Source organism: Myxine glutinosa, chromosome 1, assembly GCF_964187855.1.
Source record: "Myxine glutinosa chromosome 1, kmMyxGlut1.1, whole genome shotgun sequence".
In the NCBI taxonomy this organism is placed as follows: Eukaryota; Metazoa; Chordata; class Myxini; order Myxiniformes; family Myxinidae; genus Myxine; species Myxine glutinosa.
The window spans coordinates 362,810,397-362,833,922 of record NC_136261.1 but is presented as its reverse complement, the minus strand read 5'-3'; the positions used below and the strand labels follow the sequence as shown (position 1 = coordinate 362,833,922).

General features: G+C 43.4%; 1 protein-coding gene across 1 annotated transcript in view; it reads right to left on the bottom strand.

Moving 5' to 3' along the window:
- Positions 1–23,526, bottom strand: part of LOC137416672 (15-hydroxyprostaglandin dehydrogenase [NAD(+)]) — a 53,314-nt gene that overhangs the window by 26,028 nt on the left and 3,760 nt on the right. Inside the window, exons 2-3 of the mRNA XM_068102304.2 lie at positions 16,842–16,962; positions 10,923–11,029 (exon numbers count right to left, since the gene is read on the bottom strand). Of these exons, the coding sequence (XP_067958405.2) occupies positions 10,923–11,029; positions 16,842–16,962 (228 nt within the window). The remainder of the gene's footprint in view (positions 1–10,922; positions 11,030–16,841; positions 16,963–23,526) is intronic.

Genomic DNA, 23,526 nt, shown 5'->3' with positions numbered 1-23,526 from the left:
CTTTCCCACTTCAGTCGAATTATGCTCAACCAGTTCCTGCCGAGTAAGGAAGGGCCCTTTCCAGGAATGACGATCAGGGGTAGGTGAAACTCACGGTTATCGTAGCCCACCGTGACGTCACATGTACCGCAGGGAACAATCTTCTCACCTGTATAGGTGGAGAGTCCATAGGTAGTAGGTTTCAGATGGGGTCGGTCAGCATCACTCCACAGGTTTGTGAAAACAGCATGGCTGATGAGCGAGACGGCCGCACCAGTGTCGACCTCCATTTGCAATGGTCGATTGTTGACGACAACATTGGCAAGAAGAGGGTCCCACCTATGGTGAGAATCAATATGAAGCAGGTCATACGATTCTGAGTTGTCGGAAACAGAGCTCACCTGGTCAAGCTCGGGTTCCTCCGAACCGATAAACTGATGAATCTTGTCAGCAGCTTTTCCTTTTCCCGATTTGCGAGTGATGCAAGCTGGAGCAATATGGCCAGTTTTCGAACAGAAATGGCAGGTGGCATCTTTGAACCGACACGTCTCCGGAGGGTGCTTTCCGTTGCACTGAAAACAGTTGTTGTGGGTTTGAGACTGCACTGGCTTCTGACGAGGAGCCTTTAGACTGCATGCTGACCCCGAAAATCTTTCACTTTTGTGACCACCGTGCTGCAACTACATAATATCCTAACATGATGTATATAAATATATTTCAGTAAGTTTGTGAAACTCGTCAAGAATATAACTTGCACAAAAGAGAGAAAATGAGAAAAAACGAACAAAAAATTAGCTTTTCCTATCCAAAATATTGACCAATCACAGCGCGTGTCTTACGCGAAACCACAATCGCCATCTCCTCTTAACCAATTATGCCTCTTGTTACATTTGCGCGATACTAAACAACATGGCGACCTACATGCCGTATGTGTCTTCCATGTCGTCTGAGGCAGATTCCGAAGGAAAATCTTCTGCATTTTGCTACATGCACACAGTAGACACGCATGGCAAGGTTCTTTCTTTCAGTGAGAAAAGTTTTAAAAAATTCAAAGAATGTGCCGAGCTGTGGAAAGAGTTGGATGGGAGCCCGGAAAGTGCGATTGCTGTGAATGCAGAAAGTCTGGAATTCGACCGGGATGGTGCTCGCATTAAATGACGCCATGGGTCAGGATCAAGTGAAGTTGAAAGTGGACATTCCACACGGTAGGCCTTCGTAAACAGTGTTTTAGATTGTGTATTTTGGTAGAGTCAATTTCGTTGTATAATGTCATGGTTTATTAGGTCTAATTTGTATTTTAAAACAAATAAATTAGGGGTCTATAGTCGGTCGCCGACCGTCGGAGCTAGTCTCGACCCTCCTCTTGTCAAGTCAAGCCAGGCTCAACTTCAGTTCGAGTCAGGCCAGGATACTTTCTGTATGATCTGACTCGGCTTTGAGTACAAAGAGTGGCCAGCAGTGGCTGAGTAGAAAGAAGGCAGCAAGATTTGTTACCAACGTAACACTCATCAAGGTCTATCACGTATCACTATCAGTATCAGCGTTGTCAACCTGTGTTATCTTCTCTGCTCATGATCGATGATCATCAGATAAACACGAGAACAGTGTGAACACTAAATCCTGATTGAAAGTAAAAAATTCAATCAAATTCAGTTGACAATTACACCGCCCACGGTCCACAAGTCTATTCTATTCTATTCTTTTCTATTCTATTCTGTTACTCATCAAAGCCTGTTCACCGTCCTGATGAGGAGCAGCAATTGTGGATGAAATGTCCTGCCGGAAGGACATAACATGTGTCAAATACTCATCAAATGTGGAAGCAATATGAGAGCTGGATAAATAAAATGTATCCCAGTTGAACGAAGCTTTATATTTATGACTAATTTGGCACAACATCAGCAATTTGCACACAAGCACAAGTCACTGTACACAGGTACAACTCAAGTCATGATAACCTTGCTGGATTGTACAGAAACCTACACTACCGATACAGATAAGAATTAGACCTAATCATGGACCCCGCATGTTTCAATACGTAAAGAAAACTGTTTCTTCTAAGTTGGCTATGCTCAATAGAATTCGCGACTGTGTTCCCCAAAGCAGTCTGCACACTCTTTTTACAAGCTTAGTTTTGCCATCTAGAATATTGTTGTAGTATTTAGGGATGTCCCTGGTGTTGGGCTAGCGGCTAGGGTGCCAGCTTAGGATCCAAGGATCCTGGGTTCGAATCCCGGTCGATCGCTGAATTAACGCCAGGGGGGTTGACTCAGCCTGTCATCCTTCCGAGGTCGGCTAATTGAGTACCAGTTCACTGGTAATGCCCTGTTTGTCGTAAGAGGCGACAAACAGGGTTGGCGGCAGGAAGGGCATCCGGCCGTAAAACATTGCTTCAAAAAGGGGACCAAAAAACAACAACAACCACGGTCCTCGAAAAGGCCAACCCCCACTTTGCGGGGTAAAATGGCCTCTAAACGGTGGTTTTTATTTAGGGAGGACGGTACGAATCGCACAATACGATGCTGAAGCTGAATAAATGTTTAAAAAGAGCTGCAAGAATAATTCTGAAATGTGCCTTCTAAACTTCCTCAGCTGATATGTTTGCAACATTGTAATGGCAGCTTCGTCATCTACCGGTAATGCATATGGGTGTAGGTTACCAATAGTAATAGGCTAATGCATTGCCACTAATAGGAAAAACAATTGGTACCTAAAACTTTGAAAGTTAACACAGCTACAAAGTTGAATCTGTCACATCAAATCTAGTCCAATAAATCTGACGTTGCATAGATCGAGACCTTGGTCTTTTGATATGTTTTACTTTTTATCTGTCGCATCAGTCGTGTGAAAAAATTATTTTACGAGGTGATGATGTTACACTCTGATGCCCCATGATGGTGTTTAACAACACACTTCCATGATAAATCAGTGAAATTTTGTCGATTTTTGGATACGATGGTTCTAGCAACTAGCCCTGTCATAAGAGATGTAAGCTGTACTCAATAGTGTACAGCATACGTAATGTCTCGCTCTCAACTTCCAGCATGAGATGAATTCATTTTTAAAAATGGACCGAACTGGTCCTGAAAGCTATGTTCCTTATTATACACTTTATCTTATTTTTTCCAATCTAGAAAACATTGTGGTCAACCAGGATACCACACAGACTGTTACCGGCATTTCTGCAACATTACGACCATAAGGCGGGCACAGGATAGCACAGCAAATTCATTTCAAGCAGAACATATAAAATGTAGCAGATAATAGACAAGAGAGAGGGGGGGGGGGGGGGGGGGAGGGAGAAAAAAATGACCATGTCACAGAATATTCAAACTGGTTTTGACAAAAAATAAAGAAAGTAATTGAATATTAAATGAAATAATACATGGAGCATCTCTTGGATAGTTAGCAAGCTGCAATATACAAAATATGCTATGGATTGGTGTTGTATTTTGTTAGTGCCATTATTCTTTTTTTTTTTATCCGCTGGTGGTTCTAGACCAAAAAAAGCCACTAAATCATAGTTGTCAATGCATCCTTCAGATAGGATGTAAAACCAAACATGGTAAATTAATTTGCATAAAAAAACACCCACATGTAACATTTCTTTGACGAGTAATAGCACATATATGCCATGGATGGGAGCTCTATTTGCCATTATTCATTCAAAGAATCCACCAGTGATTATAGAAAAGAAAATACAGTAAATCATAGTTATCCAAGCATCCTTTGGGTAGGATGTAAACTCAAATGTATTCCTGGATCATAGAAAATAAATTGAGTCTTCAAGATTTCATACCAAATTCGTATATCACGTACTCGCGGAGAGGATTCCGTTGGAAGTCAGTCAGTAATAATCCTTATTATACAATCCCCCAACAGGACTCAAGAGGGTGACAAACAGAAGTTCTGAAATTTTAAATTACTATTACTAAATAATGTGCAAGTTTTATCCTTGACGACTTTGTGTGTTTATTCAATGTATTTTTCCTCATCTTTCTACAAAATTTCAAGTAGTTGCCAGATGGTGGTTGCAAAAGGCAAGAAATAGAGCTCTTTCTGCTCATTGCATTGCGGTCTACTTGTTCCAACGTTTTGGCTGAACATGATCCAACTGATTCACAGCAGGGCTGGTACCAGACGAGCGAGTGGCACCGATGCTTGTAGCGTTGCGTTCAGCACTTTCCATGGAAATGGCGGTGTCTCTGGCATTTTGGAACGTCAGTCTTCTCTCAGCAAGCAGGCGTCTACGAGTGCGGTCATCGGACAGGCCAACCACCAGCAAATCACGAAGCATGTCATCGATCGTGTCCCCAAACTCACACAGATGTGACAGTTTATTGAGGTGTGCAATGAAGTCTGCGATCGACTGACCTTGCTGCTGTCTGCACATGTAAAAATTAAACCGACACAGGATGACTGAAGGAGATGGGTTGCAATGTTCCTTCAAAGCGGCCTTGAGCTCTGCATACGTGAGCTCCTGGATTGTCCGAGGCCGAATCAGGTTTTTAACAAGTGTGAACGTCTCACCTCCGCAAACGGACAGCAAGACGGCCTTCATCCGGCCTTCGGTCGCGATGCCGTTCGCCTCGAAGTAGAAAGACAACCGCTCAGAATACGTGTCAAAATCCCCCTCATGAGGGTCGAATTCATCGATATGGCCGAAATAAGTCATGTAGTAAGGGAAACATATGAAAATCTGTTAACTAAATTGTTACCAAAAAATTTCTTCACCAATATGTTTGTAAAGGTGTGTAATAACATGTGTTAAAATGTTGAAGGTCAACTCCCGTGGGAAACCCAGAAAAAAAGCTGTTGAATTCGGGTACCGAAAAATTTTTTTCGAGAATTTTTATTTTTTTTAATCGGCCCTTAAGTAACTTATGAGGGGTCAAATAAGGGTTTTTCATGATTCTGAGTTGATTGTTAACATTTATATTTCACCACAGACACTCCTTTGTGGAAAAATAATTTCTAAATATATCTCATTTTCTACTTTGCAGGACATGGAGTCTAGCAATATGGATGAAGACGTTACTCCACCTGTGCTCAATTGCTTCATCTGTGCACGCTCGGATACACCAGCTGAAAGGCTCATACAGGCAACTCCAAAGGGATACTCAACTTTATTGAAACAAGCAGAAACTGTCGAAAATGTTACTGTTGTGGAACGTATGAAGGAGGCTCAAAAGGAAGGAAAACTGAGGTACCACCAGAAGTGTAAAAATGATCTGTACAACAACTTTGTTGCAACCACCAAGAAGTCAGCTCAAGCATCAAAGGCAGAGAAAGAGTCATCAAAGTTGAAGAGAAGACGCACTACTTGTGAGTTCAGTTCATCAACTGGCTGCAGTTCTAGAAGATCACAGTCAGTTGACCTCCTGTATAAGGATGTATGCATTCTTTGCAACCAACCAGCCCAGCTCTACAAAAATAATCCAGCACAAGCAAGAAAGAAATACAGAGTGCCAGATAATTTGACTGCAGATACACTGAAGGCAAGCTTGCTGAAGACAGCACGGAGTCACGGAGATGACTGGGGCACTGAAGTCACTGGACGCCTGGAAGGGATCAACGACTTGGTAGCAGAAGAAACACTGTACCATTTGCGATGCAAACTTATGTTTGTGAGAGGTGACAGTTTGTCCAAGACTGATGAGGAAGGAAAAAGGAAGAGAGGACAGAGGAGTATTGATGAGGAGCGAGAGGCAGTTTTTATTGAATTCTGCGAATGGTTAGACTCAGAATTAGAGCATGGGGTAATGAACATGGACCAAGTCCATGAAAAGCTGCAGGAGTTTGATCAGTCACCAGCGAAGAGCCTTTCTTATTCAAAGCATTGGCTAAAGATAAAACTTCTAGAGAAATACGAAGACACCTTGTATTTCACAACACAGGAAAGAAGGGCAGATGTACTCTGTCTCAAAGATGGCACCGACAATATTCTGCGAGAGCATCATGCTAATCTTGACCATGGAGATGACAAGACTCAGATCATAAAGACGGCACTCAAGTTCATATCCAATGATATTGCCTTGATTGATTTAGGTCCAAAGTCATACCCCACCACACACAGTATGACTGACATCGATAGTCAGCTGACACTTGTTCCTGCAAGCCTTCAGATGTTCTTGAGACCGATTGTCAAGACAGACGAAAGAGTTGCCGTTTGGGGGCAGAATTTTATTAAGGCCTGTCGACCTCGGTCTGGAGTATTGCCACACCAAATGGGGCTTGCCATACAACTTGATCATAGATTTGGGTCAAAATGGATGGTCAACAAGTTCCACCGGCTGGGATACACCGAGTCTTACACGGAGACACAAAACTACAAATACTGCTTCCTTAATAGTAGGAGTGGAGATGATGTTCCAGATACTTCTGGCACTCTTGACACCATTGTGGAGGAAACCGATGAACAGATCAATGATGAGGTTGCGGTTGATGCTGCGCTTGCGGATCAATCAGTGATGACAGCCAAAGTGCCAGCCAGTGAAAGTGAATTGTCAAGTAATGATCAGGTGGTCTTTATGGAGGTTGGGGAAACAAACAATGCAGTCACTCAGTTTGTTGGAGACAATATAGATTTAAACATTGTCTCTATTCACGGAAACACTCCCTTTCACTCAATGGGTTGGATCGAATGGGTTGCAAGAAGAATGGGGTCACGTGCATCTCGGCCTGTGGAGTCTGTAATGGCATTACATGCAGAAACTGCAGTCATGATGTTGTTGAGTCTGAAGAAGACATAGACAATGACTGTTGAAACTTCTGACATTGTGAATGAGAAATAACTCTTGAGTATTATATATGTATGTGAAATAAAAGCTACTTTGTGTGTAAATGTAAAAGTGAAAATATAAATGTTAACAATCAACTCAGAATGATGAAAAACCCTTATTTGACCCCTCATAAGTTACTTAAGGGCCGATTAAAAAAAAAAAAAAATTCTCGAAAATAATTTTTCGGTACCCGAATTCAACAGCTTTTTTTCTGGGTTTCCCACGGGAGTTGACCTTCAACATTTTAACACATGTTATTACACACCTTTACAAACATATTGGTGAATAAATTTTTTGGTAACAATTTAGTTAACAGATTTGTGAAATATCTCATAAAATGCCCTTACTAATGGTCTAGATGTTTATCCTCGTCGCCATGTAAGGTATCTCGACACACTGCGATCAATTGTCGTACGCGTTTATTCACTCTGCCGATCAAGGCCCGATTCACAGCAGCGCCATCCGAGGTCTGGCGTAGGGCTCCAACCCGGTCCCGGTGTAGGGATACAACGGTGAATATTTGCACTGCATACATGACACAGGTAGAGCACATGAGAGGATTCCATTGAGATTCACATGTTGGCCACGAGCATAGAGTCTGGATTTGTGCAGATACAAGGATTGTAAGAACTGTGTGGAGAGTCCTCAAGAGCATCGGTTCATGGACGACTTAGATTTATTTGAGGCAGAGGAGGACGTCTGTGTTATTGAGACTTTTTCAGGTTCCCACAGGTTGATGCCTTTCTGTGTGGTGTCAAGCTGAAGTGTCCCCTCTGCGTAAAGTTATTTAGAATGTTAATTTCCACATCATCTGCTGATTTCCATGTCCATTTTGCTCTTGATCCTCTGAAATTTGAACATATTGCTCATCTGACGTATCATCTATATTCATCACCATGTAGCCTGGTGTTGGCTCAATGGTTAAGGTGGCCGGCTTGAGATCTTAATGTCCTGAGTCTAAGCCCCTGTCATTCCGTTGAATTAACACCAGGTGGGTTGACTCAGCCTGTCATCCTTCTGAAGTTGGCATAAATTAGTACCAGCTGAATGGTAGGGGGGGGTGGGGGGGGGGGCATTGCATCAGTGGCACAGCTATGGGGTGTGGGTGTTGTGTTCTATTTTGAGATGTTGTGAGGATTTGCTACCATGCTCTTAAATATCAGAATACAGTACATGATCCTACTTTGTCTATGTGACACTCTTTTCTCGAAATATCTTATTTCGGCATTATTCCCTCCAAGCATGAATCGTTTGAGTCTCTCATGAAAACATCTCTTCCTTAGAGGTAGGTCTGTGTCTGTGTCTGTCTCTCTGTCTCTCTGTCTCTGTCTCTGTCTCTGTCTCTCTCTCTCTCTAAGTTCGTGCACATGGGATGTAATCGATTGTGGACTCTGAAAACGAAGTTTTGATCTCACAATGCATCCATGACGATGTTATGGGTGCGTGAAGTTGGTCCTGAGCTCCGCCAATTAGATAAATCTAGTGAGATTCACGTTCTGCTCAATAGTAGTTTGGAAACTCCAGTATCGCTTAATTTAGCGTATGCAAAGTTTCCTTACATGTCTCAAAGCCAACCAAGTTTGAGCCAGCAGCTCGCTCAGGACAATTTTACGAGGGTGCGAAGTCGGTACTGGAACCATGATTTGGGTGAATCTAGCGGAATCGACAAGGCACCCACGCAGCGCATACAAATCTTAGCATTGTGAGCTTCTGCTTACAAAGAGTCCTCTATATATATATATATATCTGAGTAGTGAAACTCACAATGCTAAGATTCCCCAGGCAGTTTCCAACACGATGTCATGGGGCCGTGAAGTTGGACCCAGACACCAATAAATAGGTCAATTTAGTGAAATTCAAGTTCCGAAATTGTGACCTGGACTCACTAGATTTCATGTCAGAAAAGTTCCCTTCGATGTCAAAAAGCTTACCCAATCTCATACCTGTAAAATTCCCAAGGACGATGCTATGAAGCTATAAACCTGATACTTAGCTCTAAAATGAGCACTTTCCCCCCACAATAACAACTTTCCCTGTCCGTCACAAAAATACTGCCAGGATTTTGAAGTCAGCAATCAAAAACTGTCAAAAAATATTAGTCCCCCAGATGGTGAAATCGAACTCATTTTCGAGCCACTTCTGGAGCTTCATCTCACGGCCAAGTAGTGGAGAGGAAGCACCATTTTTAAAGTACTATTTTTTGATGGTGGACAGTGTTAGGGATTTTAATTAATTTAGCCTTAAATGATACTCATTGACTCAATAATTAAGGTCCAAACTCATTTCAGAAGACAATCAGTTGACTTAATGACACATGGGAGTTCTCGATTCACTGGTACCAAAGGTATTTACAGAACACACTTCAATTTCAAGTTACACATGCACGAATAAAATGAAATCACCACGCTACATTCTACACACATTCAAACATGCAATGAACCGAGTGCCTCCCCGATCTTCTGCAGCATGGCTATTTATGGTCAGAGATGAAAAAGGGAGGTCAAATAAGGTTCAGAGAGATAACAGGCATTTCGTGATTCAGTCACTCCTTGGCTCAGCTTTTCCCTCGTTATCTTCACCTCTCTCCCGGCCACGAATGTAAACAGAGATTTCTAACTGTCTTACAAAATTAACAGAATTCACTGTTCCGATGAGATAAAAACATGCCTAGCATGTGTGAAGACATCTGCTCTTTCCCAATCTCCCTCTCTAGGAGAAAAACAGGGTTGCAAGGGTTCAAATGAGAGAGTAATTAAACTATTTCTATCTCATTGTCATTACAATACATTTTATTAATTTAGAGGATCAGGGATAAGTTTAAATTTAAATGCCGGCGATAACTCGCCCACCCCTTAGCTTGCAGAGGTTCCCATACCTCCACAACAGGAAGTACCATTTTTAAGTCTTTGATATGACTCGGCCAGGATTTGAACCGCCAACCTCCCAGACTCAGAGCAGACGCTCTGGTCGTTGGCGCAGGACGAGACCATTCGGCCCATCATGCCTGTGATGCACCAACCCCAGCATCGATACCCATCTACACACAAGCTACCTACTTTCCAGATAAGCCAATATCCCCATACCCTACCCCCCCCTGCACCCACCCGCATCTCCAATGTATCCAGGTACTTATCTAATTCCCATTTTAACTTATCCGCTCCCTCTGCTACCCACTACCTTTCCGGGGAGACCATTCCATGCGTTAACTACTCTCCAACTAAAAGATCCCTGTCTTAAAACTGTCCTAATTCTCATATTATTTTACCCTCAAGCTATGGCCCTTTGTCCTAACACTGTCCACTCTGCTGAAAAAAAACTCCACTTCACCGATCTTGTCCACAATCTTTTTCTTTAACAGAAAAGGAGCTCAGTCTTAGCAGGACTGCAATCGATTTGTGTAACTAGGTGGAATGGTGTCTGGTTATGGGAGTTTGGAAGGATACAAGTGGGTGTGAATGCATAGAGGAAAGTGGAGGGTTTGATGGTGGACAAGAAGACATCGAGGAAGTTGAAAGGGAAAGTCCTGAGGTCATGTGTAATGCTGCCATATCTATATGGTCTGCAGACTGGCACTGATGGAGCAGAAACAACAGAGGTTGCAGGTCTGTGAGAACAACAGGGTCAGGAGGCTTACGGGAGTGAAGAGGGTTGATAGAAGAAGGACAAATGGCCTGAGGGAGGAGATCGATGTGCAGATGAGCCTGACAGGCAGATTGGTAAAGAGCTCAATGAAATGGACAGGGCACCTGGTGCAGATAGGGGAAGATAGACTTCCAAAGAGAGAAGATGGGTTGAAAGAACAATGCAGGAGAAAAATGGGTAGATCATGGTTGAGAATGGAGGATTGTGTGAAGAGGGATACCAGAAAGGTGTAGGTGGATTGAGAGTGGAGATAGATGGTGGATTATAGAGGGCGGTGGAAGTGTTGTGGATAGAGCAGAGTAGCTTCTCAGCACCAGTCATCCTCACCCCATTTGAAGGCATTTTGAGGAAGAACATACATATCCTAAATCATGCCATTATTTCAGGACTTCTTCCTGTCACAATTCAAAAAAATATATTGAAAAACAATTATTTGTCAAATCAATACATTTATCAATCATCGACTGACTTGAAATATGAATCATGAATATTATATATAATTAAGAGGCCAAAGCTTACCAGATTGATGGCAATCATTTTCTCCCATTCGCCCTCGTTCATAATTCCTGCATTGTTGATTACGATAGTCAATGAACCAAAATGTTCTTTGACCTTTTCAAAAGACTCTGTGAGAAAGAGGGAGATCACTCAATAATTGCAATTTGTATTGCTAAATGAGGCTCCAATGGCATTATCCCAATTTGGAATCTCATGGGGAACTTTGGTTATACTCCCATCATGAACTCAATGCTAAGTTGTGAACAATCAGCAGGATGTCCCAGTTGAGTTGACAACTGGAAATATGATGCATTTCAATTCAGCTATTGGTAACAACTGCCAGCATGGATGAGACATGATTGTCATTGAAGATGATGAATTAAGGAGGAACCTTGCTTGCCTTTATCTTAAATTTTCTGCAAGCATCATGTTGAATTTTGGTCTTGGTCCGCAATGATTCTTATCCGGTCCGGTCTTGGTCCGCAATGCCCCAACATCAACAAAACCAGTATGCCATTGCCTTAGGATACCTGTTGGGTCATTATGATGGGCTCATACTTTGTAGAACTCGTCTTGAGCTATTAAAACTGCCTCTGGTCATATTGCTTTAATGTTGAGACGATGGACAAAATGGTAGGCCTTAAGAAGCAAATAGATGGGATAGAATGGATTGTCCATTTGTTTCAGATGCCGAGCCATATGTTTGGTTACGTCATCTTAGAGTAATTCCAGGGCTTGAAGTTGGCTGGACATCTCCAACTCCAGGGCTTGATGTTGGCTGGACATCACCAACTCCAGGGCTTGATGTTGGCTGGACATCACCAACTCCAGGGCTTGATGTTGGCTGGACATCAACTCCAGGGCTTGATGTTGGCTGGACACCACTAACTCAAGGGCTTGATGTTGGCTGGACACCACTAACTCCAGGGCTTGAAGTTGGCTGAACACCACTAACTCCAGTGCATGATGTTGGCTGGACACCACCAACTCCAGGGCTTGATGTTGGCTGGACATCACCAACTACAGGGCTTGATGTTGGCTAGACATCACCAACTCCAGGGCTTGATGTTGGCTGGACACCACTAACTCAAGGGCTTGATGTTGGCTGGACACCACTAACTCCAGGGCTTGATGTTGGCTGGACACCACTAACTCCAAGGCTTGATGTTGGCTGGACACCACTAACTCCAGGGCTTGAGGTTGGCTGTACACCTTGCCTTTTCAGCAGCAATTTCTCGACCTAATCCAACCATCTTCCTTGGAGGTGTGTGTGTGTGTGTGTGTGTGTGTGTGTGTGTGTGTGTGTGTGTGTGTGTGTGTGTGTGTGTGTGTGTGTGTGTGTGTGTGTGTGTGTGTGTGTGTGTGTGTGTCGTTGGTTGTTATCTCCACTTGCAGGTTTCAGGAGGTGGAGCAGAGTCCTCCCAGGACACAAAGTATCCACCTCCTCTTCAGTAAGGCATCACGATTCATGGACTAAACCGTGAAGTTTTGTTGTTCTCAAAGTTTTGTTCCAAGGGCTATTTTCAGGATCGTCACCGAGCCCCAGACAGATTCCAACTGAACTTTGTTTGGAGTAATATTCACAGGGATGGATTTTGAGATCTCCATGAGGTTCTTCTTTATCATTCCTGTTACTCTAGTTATCACTGGTCCAATTTCAGTGAGCTTCAGCTTCCAAGATCTTTTCTCCTCATTTTTGAGATCCTGGTATTTGTTCATCTTTTTTGGATAAAAGTCAGGGTTCTTGAAAGACCTAGAACACTGAAGGGATCAGGATAGCAACAGAACAAAAGGAACATCAGAAAGAGGGGGAAAACCAACAGCAGGTTGAATGACAAAATAAAGGGAGACTTGGGCAAATAAGGGATGTAGGGAGGAAAAAGGGGTGGGGAGGATGAACTGGGTGGATAAGATGGATACAGAAGGAAACTCTGAAGAAGGAAGACCTGGAAAGTAGGAAGGAGGTGGGTTTGGGGATTGGGAAGGGGGATGTGGGGTTAATGGGGGTAGAATAAATCATGATTTGGATGGAGGATCATCTTAGACGGTGAACAGCTGTCTGGAAGTCCTGGAGGGAAGAATGAGATTGACGAGAATGCGGGAGTTGATTCCACAAGTGAGGGAAAAAGAGGTACGAATGGATGGAGATGAGCAGTGATTCCAGATTTTGGGAGTTTCACAAGAAAGGGATTGACGGTGGACTGCGTGCACCATGCAGAATCATGGGAAGAAAAAGCACGGAAAGAGTAGAGGGTGCAAGACCAGAATGAGGCGGAGGAAGAAAGGTATAGAACACATGGACACTGATAGGACATCCAGAAAAGAAGTTGGCATTTCAAAAAAGTAAATCTGGGGTGAATTAAAGGGGGTAGAAAAGATCAAGGTTTTGAATGGGGGAAGATAAGAGATGGGGGTGAACAGCTGTTTTAAAGACCTGGAGGGAGGAGTGGGATTGAAGAGAGTGAGGGAGTTTGTTCCAGAGGTGGGAGAAAAGTGGAATGAAAGAGTGAAGGTGAATAGGGAGTCTTGATTTTGGCAGTTTAACCATAAGAGGGTTGCTGGCAGATCTTGTGCGACCCGAAGGAATATTGGGGGGACAGAGCACAGAGAGAGCACAGAGAGAGCTGGGGGAGCAAGGTCGGAGAGGAGTCGGTAGAAGACAGAAAGATCACCAACCTGCCTGCGGTGAGTGAGTGAAAGGCCCCTGGAGTTAGCTTCATCGCGGGAGATTCCAATGATTCTGAAAGCTTTGGTTTCAACAGCGTGAAGCCGAGCTCGGTGTGAGGCAGGAACACCGGCTTAGAGGGGAGAGCAGTATTCCATTGAGCTGCGGATGAAAGCCTTGCATCTGGTGAGGAGCTCAGGTGTGCCAAGGAAGGAGTTCACACGACACAGGATGCCCAGTCGGCACCTGGCTTTGGAGGCCAGCTTGGAAATGTGGTTTTCCCAAGAAAGATCATGGCAGATAGTGAGACCAAAAAGCTTGAGTAACAGAACTTCTTCAAGAGGATTGTTCAGAAAGTAGATGGGAGGGTTGTCCAGTCGGTCTTTTCAGAGAGACATAGTAAGAGTGTGAGATTTGTCAGAATTGAAAGACATGTTCCACTTGTTTGACCAGTCTGTGATTTTGACCAGGTCTGCAGAGAGTGAGGCGGCAGCAGACTGCCGATCTGAGGGAGGAGGTATGGAGCAGCAGAGAGTAGTCATCAGCAAAGAGATAGAGAGGATTTTCCAGAGAGTCAGAGAGATCATTGATGAAGACCATAAAAAGCACAAGGCCCAGAACACTACCTTGGGGAACTCCAGCCTGAACAGGAAGAGATTCAGAGCCACACATTGACTACGACTAGAGGATATCCACAAGCCATGCGTGGAGATTTCCATGGATACCATAAGAGGAGAATTTGGTGAGCAGAGCGGGGTGCCAGTCCGTATCGAAGGCACATGATATGTCAAGGGAGACAGCTCTGATTTCCTGTTTGCCATTAAGGACCTCCATCCATTGTTGAGACAGCAGAAGCAGCATGTCCAGAGTAGAATGACCTGGTCTGAATCCAAATTGATAATCCGAGATCAAACCATTGGAGAAGAGGAAGGACTTGATGTCAGAAGCGATTATTGATTCCATGACCTTGCTGATTATTGGGAGCAGGCTGGATTGAAAGACATATTCCAAGTGTTTGACCAGCTTGTGATTTTGTCCATGTCTGAAGAGAGGGAAGAGGCTGGCTGCTACCAGCCTGTCTGAAGGATGAGAGATGTCACAGTCGACATTAAGTTACGAGACTTGTTGCGGTTTTGAGTTTTGAACAGTCAGTATAATAAAGGTTAAAATTTCCCCCTCATAGTTAGTCACATAAGCAACATGTAGCCTCGTGATAGTGTAGTTATCTCTTAGTATTTGTGAGCTTAGTCCTTTTCCTATGTTAGTTCTGCGTTGAGTAGAGTCAGGGGAATAGGTCCTACTTCTACTGACTATCCAGCCTCCCTAGCCTCATGCCCATTTGCGCTGACTTTGGTTCATTTTGGGCGAATTAACACGAGGCAGGGCTAGGAGGGTCGGGGCGGAGCCAAATGAGGGGCGGCCGAGGAGCTGACGGTAAGCACGAGCCGCCAATCAGGGCTCAGAGGTTGTGGTGGCAGCACTGCGTCACAGGGCGTGGTTGGAAGGTTCGAGAGGGTTCAAGAAGGTTCGGGGCGTATCTATATAAGCGTTGCACAAAGCCCCCGGAGAGGACTGCCCGAAAGGACTGAGGACTCGCTGATGAGAAAGAGGACTTGCCCCAGGAGGACTCGCATGCACTGACCAACCAGGAGGAATCGTTGACGAGCAGGAGTTGAGAGCGTCCAAGAACTTTGAGAGATACGCGGGTGAAGAAAGACGCGCATGAACCGGAATACGCGCTATTATAAAGTGACGCTCGGTTGAGCTGGATGCCGAGCCGCGTACAGTGCATTAAGTCACGCGAGTGATAACGGCTGTGTAATCGCCAGCCGCGCAGAGAGACGCGCACTTTCCGTTATACCTCATCGGCTGCTTTTGTCCGGGAGACGCGCATGAGGTTCCTTCCACCGCCTGCTCGCCATCTTCGCGGGACGTGCTGGGACTGTGGAGAGCCGGACGGGGCTGTTCCTGGACGACCACGTCGACGCGTCTGGCTGGAACATCAACCTACCTGCAATTCCCTGTGTGAGTGTGACGGGCCCGAGTCTGGGAAGTAAGATAGGACTGTTTAAGTGCTGCCCTGTGTCTCTGCGTCCCGATCATTGTACATACGTGTGGGAATAATAATTAAACCTGTGTTCTCCCTTTTCCATTCGTTCGTTCTCGTGATTTCCTCATTGGCTAAGCGTGGTACGAATAGAACCGCTCGAATCGGGTTCCACTACCTAAACTGCACGGACCACGTGGTACTCAATCCGCTCGGCATACCCAAACCACATGTGGCTTGCTTCCTCGCTTCCGTGGCGGCACAGGGAATTAGGTACGAGCGAGACTTGGTCCCGAAACCCTACTTTGCGTTTTGCCCGGAAGAAGCGTGTCAAGTCTCGGTTCCGCCAAGCCAAGAAAGAACAAGGGGATTAATCCCCCCTTGGTAAGGGGAAGAAGGGTGGTGGAGAACCGTAACAATATGTCAAGGAAGACAGCTCTGATTTCCTGTTTGCTGTCTCAACAATGGATGGTGGTCCTTAATGGCAGAGACAGCAGAAGCAGCATGTCCAGAGTAGAATGACCTGGTCTGAATCCAAATTGATAATCTGAGATCAAACCATTGGAGAAGAGGAAGGACTTGATGTCAGAAGCGATTATTGATTCCATGACCTTGCTGATTATTGGGAGCAGGCTGGATTGAAAGACATATTCCAAGTGTTTGACCAGCTTGTGATTTTGTCCATGTCTGAAGAGAGGGAAGAGGCTGCTACCAGCCATTCTGAAGGATGAGAGATGTCACAGTCAAGAGTGAAGTCAACATCAAATAGATAAAAAGCCTTTTCCAGAGAATCAGAGAGATCATTGATGAAGATTAGGAATAAAACGGGGCCCAGATTGCATATACAGTACATTGTCATTTTTTTTAAAGGTTTAAAAAAAACGTGCCCGTAATTTAAATTTTTGGTATTTGAGTCAGGGGGTGGAGCCAAAATGATACTGCTCTTGCAACCTTTGTGGCATGTGGTGATCATAACTACCAGGTTTCGTGAATTTCTTCGCAACTGTTTAGGAGGAGATAGCATGATGAATGGATAGAGAAAAACAGAAAAAAAGCCTGGGGATAATTAAATATTAACAAGGTGGACTGTGGAGCCCAAAACCTTAATGAAAAACACGATAATCCAAAAGCATGACAAATAAAGTTGTTGACAACCAGGATAAAGTGAATGTTACAAAGTGTACACAATCCCAGAGAGGATTTAAATGGCAAAAGGAAGAGGACTTGCTCTCAAAATCAGTAGAGGTCACATCACAATGAATGGCGAGTGTGCGCCCAGCTCCATAAATTTCCTCCAGCTCCGCTGCCTTTGACTTCACCTCGTCTTCCAAAATATCCAGTAGTGCAACCTGATAGGATTCACAAAACGTGATTTGCCTCGTTTATGCTCTCAGATGAGCAGTTCCCTTATAATGCTGAGATACCAGGTTAAAATTGCACAGACTATTCAGCAAACATACTCTTGTTTTTCAGAGTTTTTTTGAAACAGATGAGGTCACATAAAACTGATAAAAGCAACACTGTGCCTTTGAGTTCGCCAAAATAAACACCGAGAATGCCTCACGATAGGCCATGAGAACAGTACACAGAGGACCCTTAAGACCCCTTAGACCCTCAGACCATTTATAACCTTTATAACATTTTGAACCTTTTTTTTTAGGCTTGGACCCTTTATAACACTAAGACCATTTAAGACCCTTTCGGACCATAAGACCCTGTAAGATATGTCGACTCCATTAGAAACCCTTAGTCCCCATTAGAAATTCTGTCTGGGGGCCTTCTGCAATAACACTTGAGGTAACCCAGTCATAATCAAAAGGCCCCCCCATTGGTAAAACATTGTGGACGGATTTGGACAAAATAAATTTATCTTTTCTTCAGGTTCTGCTCGTCTTGGTTAGTGGCATAGGGAAATGGCCCAAATGGAATAGAAAAAGTCCCACATGCAATAGAAAAAGTCGCAAGTGGAATAGAAAAAGTCCTACATGGAATTGAAAATGTTCCATATATAATCATCATCGGGTCGATCTCGATTGGAAACTGTCTTTCGGTTGATAAGTATACTCATTTGATCGCAAGTTCTACCTGAGTACGCAGTATTCTTGTCGGAATTTGTGATCTTCATCATTGATATGCCGGGTAACAAGTCTTTCTGCTTCGCCATTTCAACCACTGACGCCCTGCTGCCAACATCAGGATTTTTGGCATTGAGGTTTACTCCTCAAGGTTTTGACTATACTTCATCTGTCCCCTGCCTTCCAACCTGCCTCGTTTGGTTAGATCTGTCCATTATAGCTCATTGGGTCATCGGGGCACACAAGCCCCTCCACGATTGTCAACGTGATAGTCAATTGGAGCCAAATATCCCATGTGGAATGGAAAAAGCCCCACTTGGAATGGAAAACGTTCCACATGGAATGAGAAAAAATCCCACGTGGAATGGAAAAAGTCCCACTTGGAATGGAAAACGTCCCACGTGGAATGGAAAAAGTCCCACGTGGAATGGAAAAAGTCCAACGTGGAATAGAAAAAGTCCGACGTGGAATAGAAAAAGTCCCACGTGGAATATGAAAAAGTCCCACGTGGAATATGAAAAGGTCCCACGTGGAATATGAAAAAGTCCCACGTGGAATATGAAAAAGTCCCAAGTGGAATAGAAAAAGTCGCAAGTGGCATAGAAAAAGTCGCAAGTGGAATAGAAAAAGTACCACGTGGAATAGAAAAAGTCCCACGTGGAATAGAAATAATCCCACGTGGAATAGAAAAAGTCCCACATGAAAAAGAAAATGTCCCACGTGGAAAAGAAAATGTCCCACATGGAAAAGAAAATGTCCAACGTGGAAAAGAAAAAGTCCCACGTGGAATAGAAATGGTCCCACATGGAATAGAAAAAGTCCAACGTGGAATAGAAAAAGTCCCACGTGGAATTGAAAAAGTGAAGATAGACAGATACACACACAGGGACAGATACACACACAGGGACAGATACACACACAGGGACAGATACACACACAGGGACAGATACACACACAGGGACAGATACACACACAGGGACAGATACACACACAGGGACAGATACACACACAGGGACAGATACACACACAGGGACAGATACACACACAGGGACAGATACACACACAGGGACAGATACACACACACACACACACACACACACACACACACACACACACACACACACACACACACACACACACACACACACACACACACACACACACACACACACACACACACACACACACACACACACACACTAAAAAAGTCCCACGTGGAATTGAAATTGTTCCATATAATCATCATCGGTTCGATCTCGATTGGAAACTGTCTTTCGGTTGCTAATTATACTCATTTGGTCGCAAGTTCTACATGAGTACGCAGCATTCTTGTCAGAATTTATGATCTTCGTCATTGATATGCCGGGTAACAAGTCTTTCTGCTTCGCCATTTCAACCACTGACGCCCTGCTGCCAACATCAGGATTTTTTGCATTGAGGTTTACTCCTCAAGGTTTTGACTATACTTCATCTGTCCCCTACCTTCCGACCTGCCTGGTTTGGTTAGACCTGTCCAGTATAGCTCATTGGGTCATCGGGGCACTCAAGCCCCTCCACGATCGTCAACGTGATAGTCAATTTGAGCCAAATATCCCACGTGGAATGGAAAAAGTCCCACTTGGAATGGAAAACGTCCCACATGGAACGAGAAAAGGTCCGACGTGAAATGGAAAAAGTCCCACGTGGAATAGAAAAAGTCCCACGTGGAATATGACAAGGTCGCAAGTGGAATATAAAAAGTCCCACGTGGAATAGAAAAAGTCCCACGTGGAATAGAAAAAGTCCCACGTGGAATAGAAAAAGTCCCACGTGGAATAGAAAAAGTCCCACGTGGAATAGAAAAAGTCCCACGTGGAATAGAAAACGTCCCACATGGAACGAGAAAAGGTCCTACGTGAAATGGAAAAAGTCCCACGTGGAATAGAAAAAGTCCCACGTGGAATAGAAAAAGTCCCACGTGGAATAGAAAAAGTCCCACGTGGAATATGACAAGGTCGCAAGTGGAATAGAAAAAGTCCCACGTGGAATAGAAAAAGTCCCACGTGGAATAGAAAAAGTCCCACGTGGAATAGAAAAAGTCCCACGTGGAATAGAAAAAGTCCCACGTGGAATAGAAAAAGTCCCACGTGGAATAGAAAAAGTCCCACGTGGAATAGAAAAAGTCCCACGTGGAATAGAAAAAGTCCCACGTGGTATAGAAAAAGTCCCACGTGGAATAGAAAAAGTCCCACGTGGAATAGAAAAAGTCCCACGTGGAATAGAAAAAGTCCCACGTGGAATAGAAAAAGTCCCACGTGGAATAGAAAAAGTCCCACGTGGAATAGAAAGAGTCCCACATGCAATACAAAAAGTCCCACATGGAATAGAAAAAGTCCCACGTGGAATAGAAAAAGGCCCACGTGGAATATAAAAAGTCGCAAGTGGAATAGAAAAAGTCCCACGTGGAATATAAAAAGTCGCAAGTGGAATAGAAAAAGTCGCAAGTGGAATAGAAAAAGTCGCAAGTGGAATAGAAAAAGTCGCAAATGGAATAGAAAAAGTCGCAAGTGGAATAGAGAAAGTCGCAAGTGGAATAGAGAAAGTCGCAAGTGGAATACAAAAAGTCGCAAGTGGAATAGAAAAAGTCGCAAGTGGAATGGAAAAAGTATGACGTGGAACACAAAACGTCCCACATGGAATAGAAAAAGTACCACGTGGAATATAAAAAGTCCCACGTGGAATATAAATGGTCCCATGTGGAATAGAAAAAGTCCAACGTGGAACAGCAAAAGTTCCACGTGGAATATGAAAAAGTCCCACATGGAATCTGAAAAAGTCCCACATGGAATATGAAAAAGTCCCACGTGGAATATGAAAAAGTCCCACGTGGAATATGAAAAAGTCCACGTGGAATATGAAAAAGTCCCACGTGGAATATGAAAAAGTCCCACGTGGAATATGAAAAAGTCCCACATGGAATATGAAAAAGTCCCACGTGGAATATGAAAAAGTCCCACGTGGAATATGAAAAAGTCCCACGTGGAATATGAAAAAGTCCCAAGTGGAATATGAAAAAGTCCCAAGTGGAATATGAAAAAGTCCCACGTGGAATGGAAAAAGTCCCACGTGGAATGGAAAAAGTCCCACGTGGAATACAAAAAGTCCCACGTGGAATATAAAAAGTCGCAAGTGGAATAGAAAAAGTCGCAAGTGGAATAGAAAAAGTCTCACGTGGAATAGAAAAAGTCCCACGTGGAATAGAAAAAGTCACAAGTGGAATAGAAAAAGTCGCAAGTGGAATAGAAAAAGTCGCAAGTGGAATAGAAAAAGTCGCAAGTGGAATAGAAAAAGTCGCAAGTGGAATAGAAAAAGTCGCAAGTGGAATAGAAAAAGTCGCAAGTGGAATAGAAAAAGTCGCAAGTGGAATAGAAAAAGTATGACGTGGAATACAAAAAGTCCCACGTGGAATATGACAAAGTCCCACGTGGAATATGAAAAAGTCCCACGTGGAATATGAAAAAGTCCCACGTGGAATATGACAAAGTCCCACGTGGAATATGAAAAAGTCCCACGTGGAATATGAAAAAGTCCCACGTGGAATATGAAAAAGTCCCATGTGGAATATGAAAAAGTCCCACGTGGAATATGAAAAAGTCCCACGTGGAATATGAAAAAGTCCCACGTGGAATATGAAAAAGTCCCACGTGGAATATGAAAAAGTCCCATGTGGAATATGAAAAAGTCCACGTGGAATATGAAAAAGTCCCACGTGGAATATGAAAAAGTCCCACGTGGAATATGAAAAAGTCCCACGTGGAATATGAAAAAGTCCCACGTGGAATATGAAAAAGTCCCCAAGTGGAATTTGAAAAAGTCCCAAGTGGAATATGAAAAGGTCCCACGTGGAATGGAAAAAGTCCCACGTGGAATAGAAAAAGTCCCACGTGGAATAGAAAAAGTCCCATGTGGAATAGAAAAAGTCGCAAGTGGAATAGAAAAAGTCCCACGTGGAATAGAAAAAGTCCCACGTGGAATAGAAAAAGTCGCAAGTGGAATAGAAAAAGACGCAAATGGAATAGAAAAAGATGCAAATGGAATAGAAAAAGTCGCAAGTGGAATAGAAAAAAGTCGCAAGTGGAATAGAAAAAGTCCCACGTGGAATATGAAAAAGTCCCACGTGGAATATGAAAAAGTCCCAAGTGGAATATGAAAAAGTCCCAAGTGGAATATGAAAAAGTCCCACGTGGAATGTAAAAAGTCCCACGTGGAATGGAAAAAGTCCCACGTGGAATACAAAAAGTCCCACGTGGAATATAAAAAGTCGCAAGTGGAATAGAAAAAGTCGCAAGAGGAATAGAAAAAGTCTCACGTGGAATAGAAAAAGTCCCACGTGGAATAGAAAAAGTCACAAGTGGAATTGAAAAAGTCGCAAGTGGAATAGAAAAAGTCGCAAGTGGAATAGAAAAAGTCGCAAGTGGAATAGAAAAAGTCGCAAGTGGAATAGAAAAAGTCGCAAGTGGAATAGAAAAAGTCGCAAGTGGAATAGAAAAAGTATGACGTGGAATACAAAAAGTCCCACGTGGAATATGACAAAGTCCCACGTGGAATATGAAAAAGTCCCACGTGGAACATGAAAAAGTACCACGTGGAACATGAAAAAGTCCCACGTGGAATATGAAAAAGTCCCACGTGGAATATGAAAAAGTCCCACGTGGAATATGAAAAAGTCCCACGTGGAATATGAAAAAGTCCCATGTGGAATATGAAAAAGTCCACATGGAATATGAAAAAGTCCCACGTGGAATATGAAAAAGTCCCACGTGGAATATGAAAAAGTCCCACGTGGAATATGAAAAAGTCCCACGTGGAATATGAAAAAGTCCCAAGTGGAATATGAAAAAGTCCCCAAGTGGAATTTGAAAAAGTCCCAAGTGGAATATGAAAAGGTCCCACGTGGAATGGAAAAAGTCCCACGTGGAATAGAAAAAGTCCCACGTGGAATAGAAAAAGTCCCACGTGGAATAGAAAAAGTCGCAAGTGGAATAGAAAAAGACGCAAATGGAATAGAAAAAGACGCAAATGGAATAGAAAAAGTCGCAAGTGGAATAGAAAAAGTCGCAAGTGGAATAGAAAAAGTCGCAAGTGGAATAGAAAAAGTCGCAAGTGGAATAGAAAAAGTCGCAAGTGGAATAGACAAAGTCCCACGTGGAATATAAATGATCCCACGTGTAATAAAAATGGTCCCACGTGGAATAGAAAAAGTCCAACATGGAATAGAAAAAGTCCCACGTGGAATATGAAAAAGTCCCAAGTGGAATATGAAAAAAGTCCCACGTGGAATATGAAAAAGTCCCACGTGGAATATGAAAAAGTCCCACGTGGAATATTAAAAAGTCCCAAGTGGAATAGAAAAAGTCGCAAGTGGAATAGAAAAAGTATGACGTGGAATACAAAAAGTCCCACGTGGAATATGACAAAGTCCCACGTGGAATATGAAAAAGTCCCGCGTGGAACATGAAAAAGTACCACGTGGAACATGAAAAAGTCCCACGTGGAATATGAAAAAGTCCCACGTGGAATATGAAAAAGTCCCACGTGGAATATGAAAAAGTCCCATGTGGAATATGAAAAAGTCCACGTGGAATATGAAAAAGTCCACGTGGAATATGAAAAAGTCCCACGTGGAATATGAAAAAGTCCCACGTGGAATATGAAAAAGTCCCACGTGGAATATGAAAAAGTCCCACGTGGAATATGAAAAAGTCCCAAGTGGAATATGAAAAAGTCCCCAAGTGGAATTTGAAAAAGTCCCAAGTGGAATATGAAAAGGTCCCACGTGGAATGGAAAAAGTCCCACGT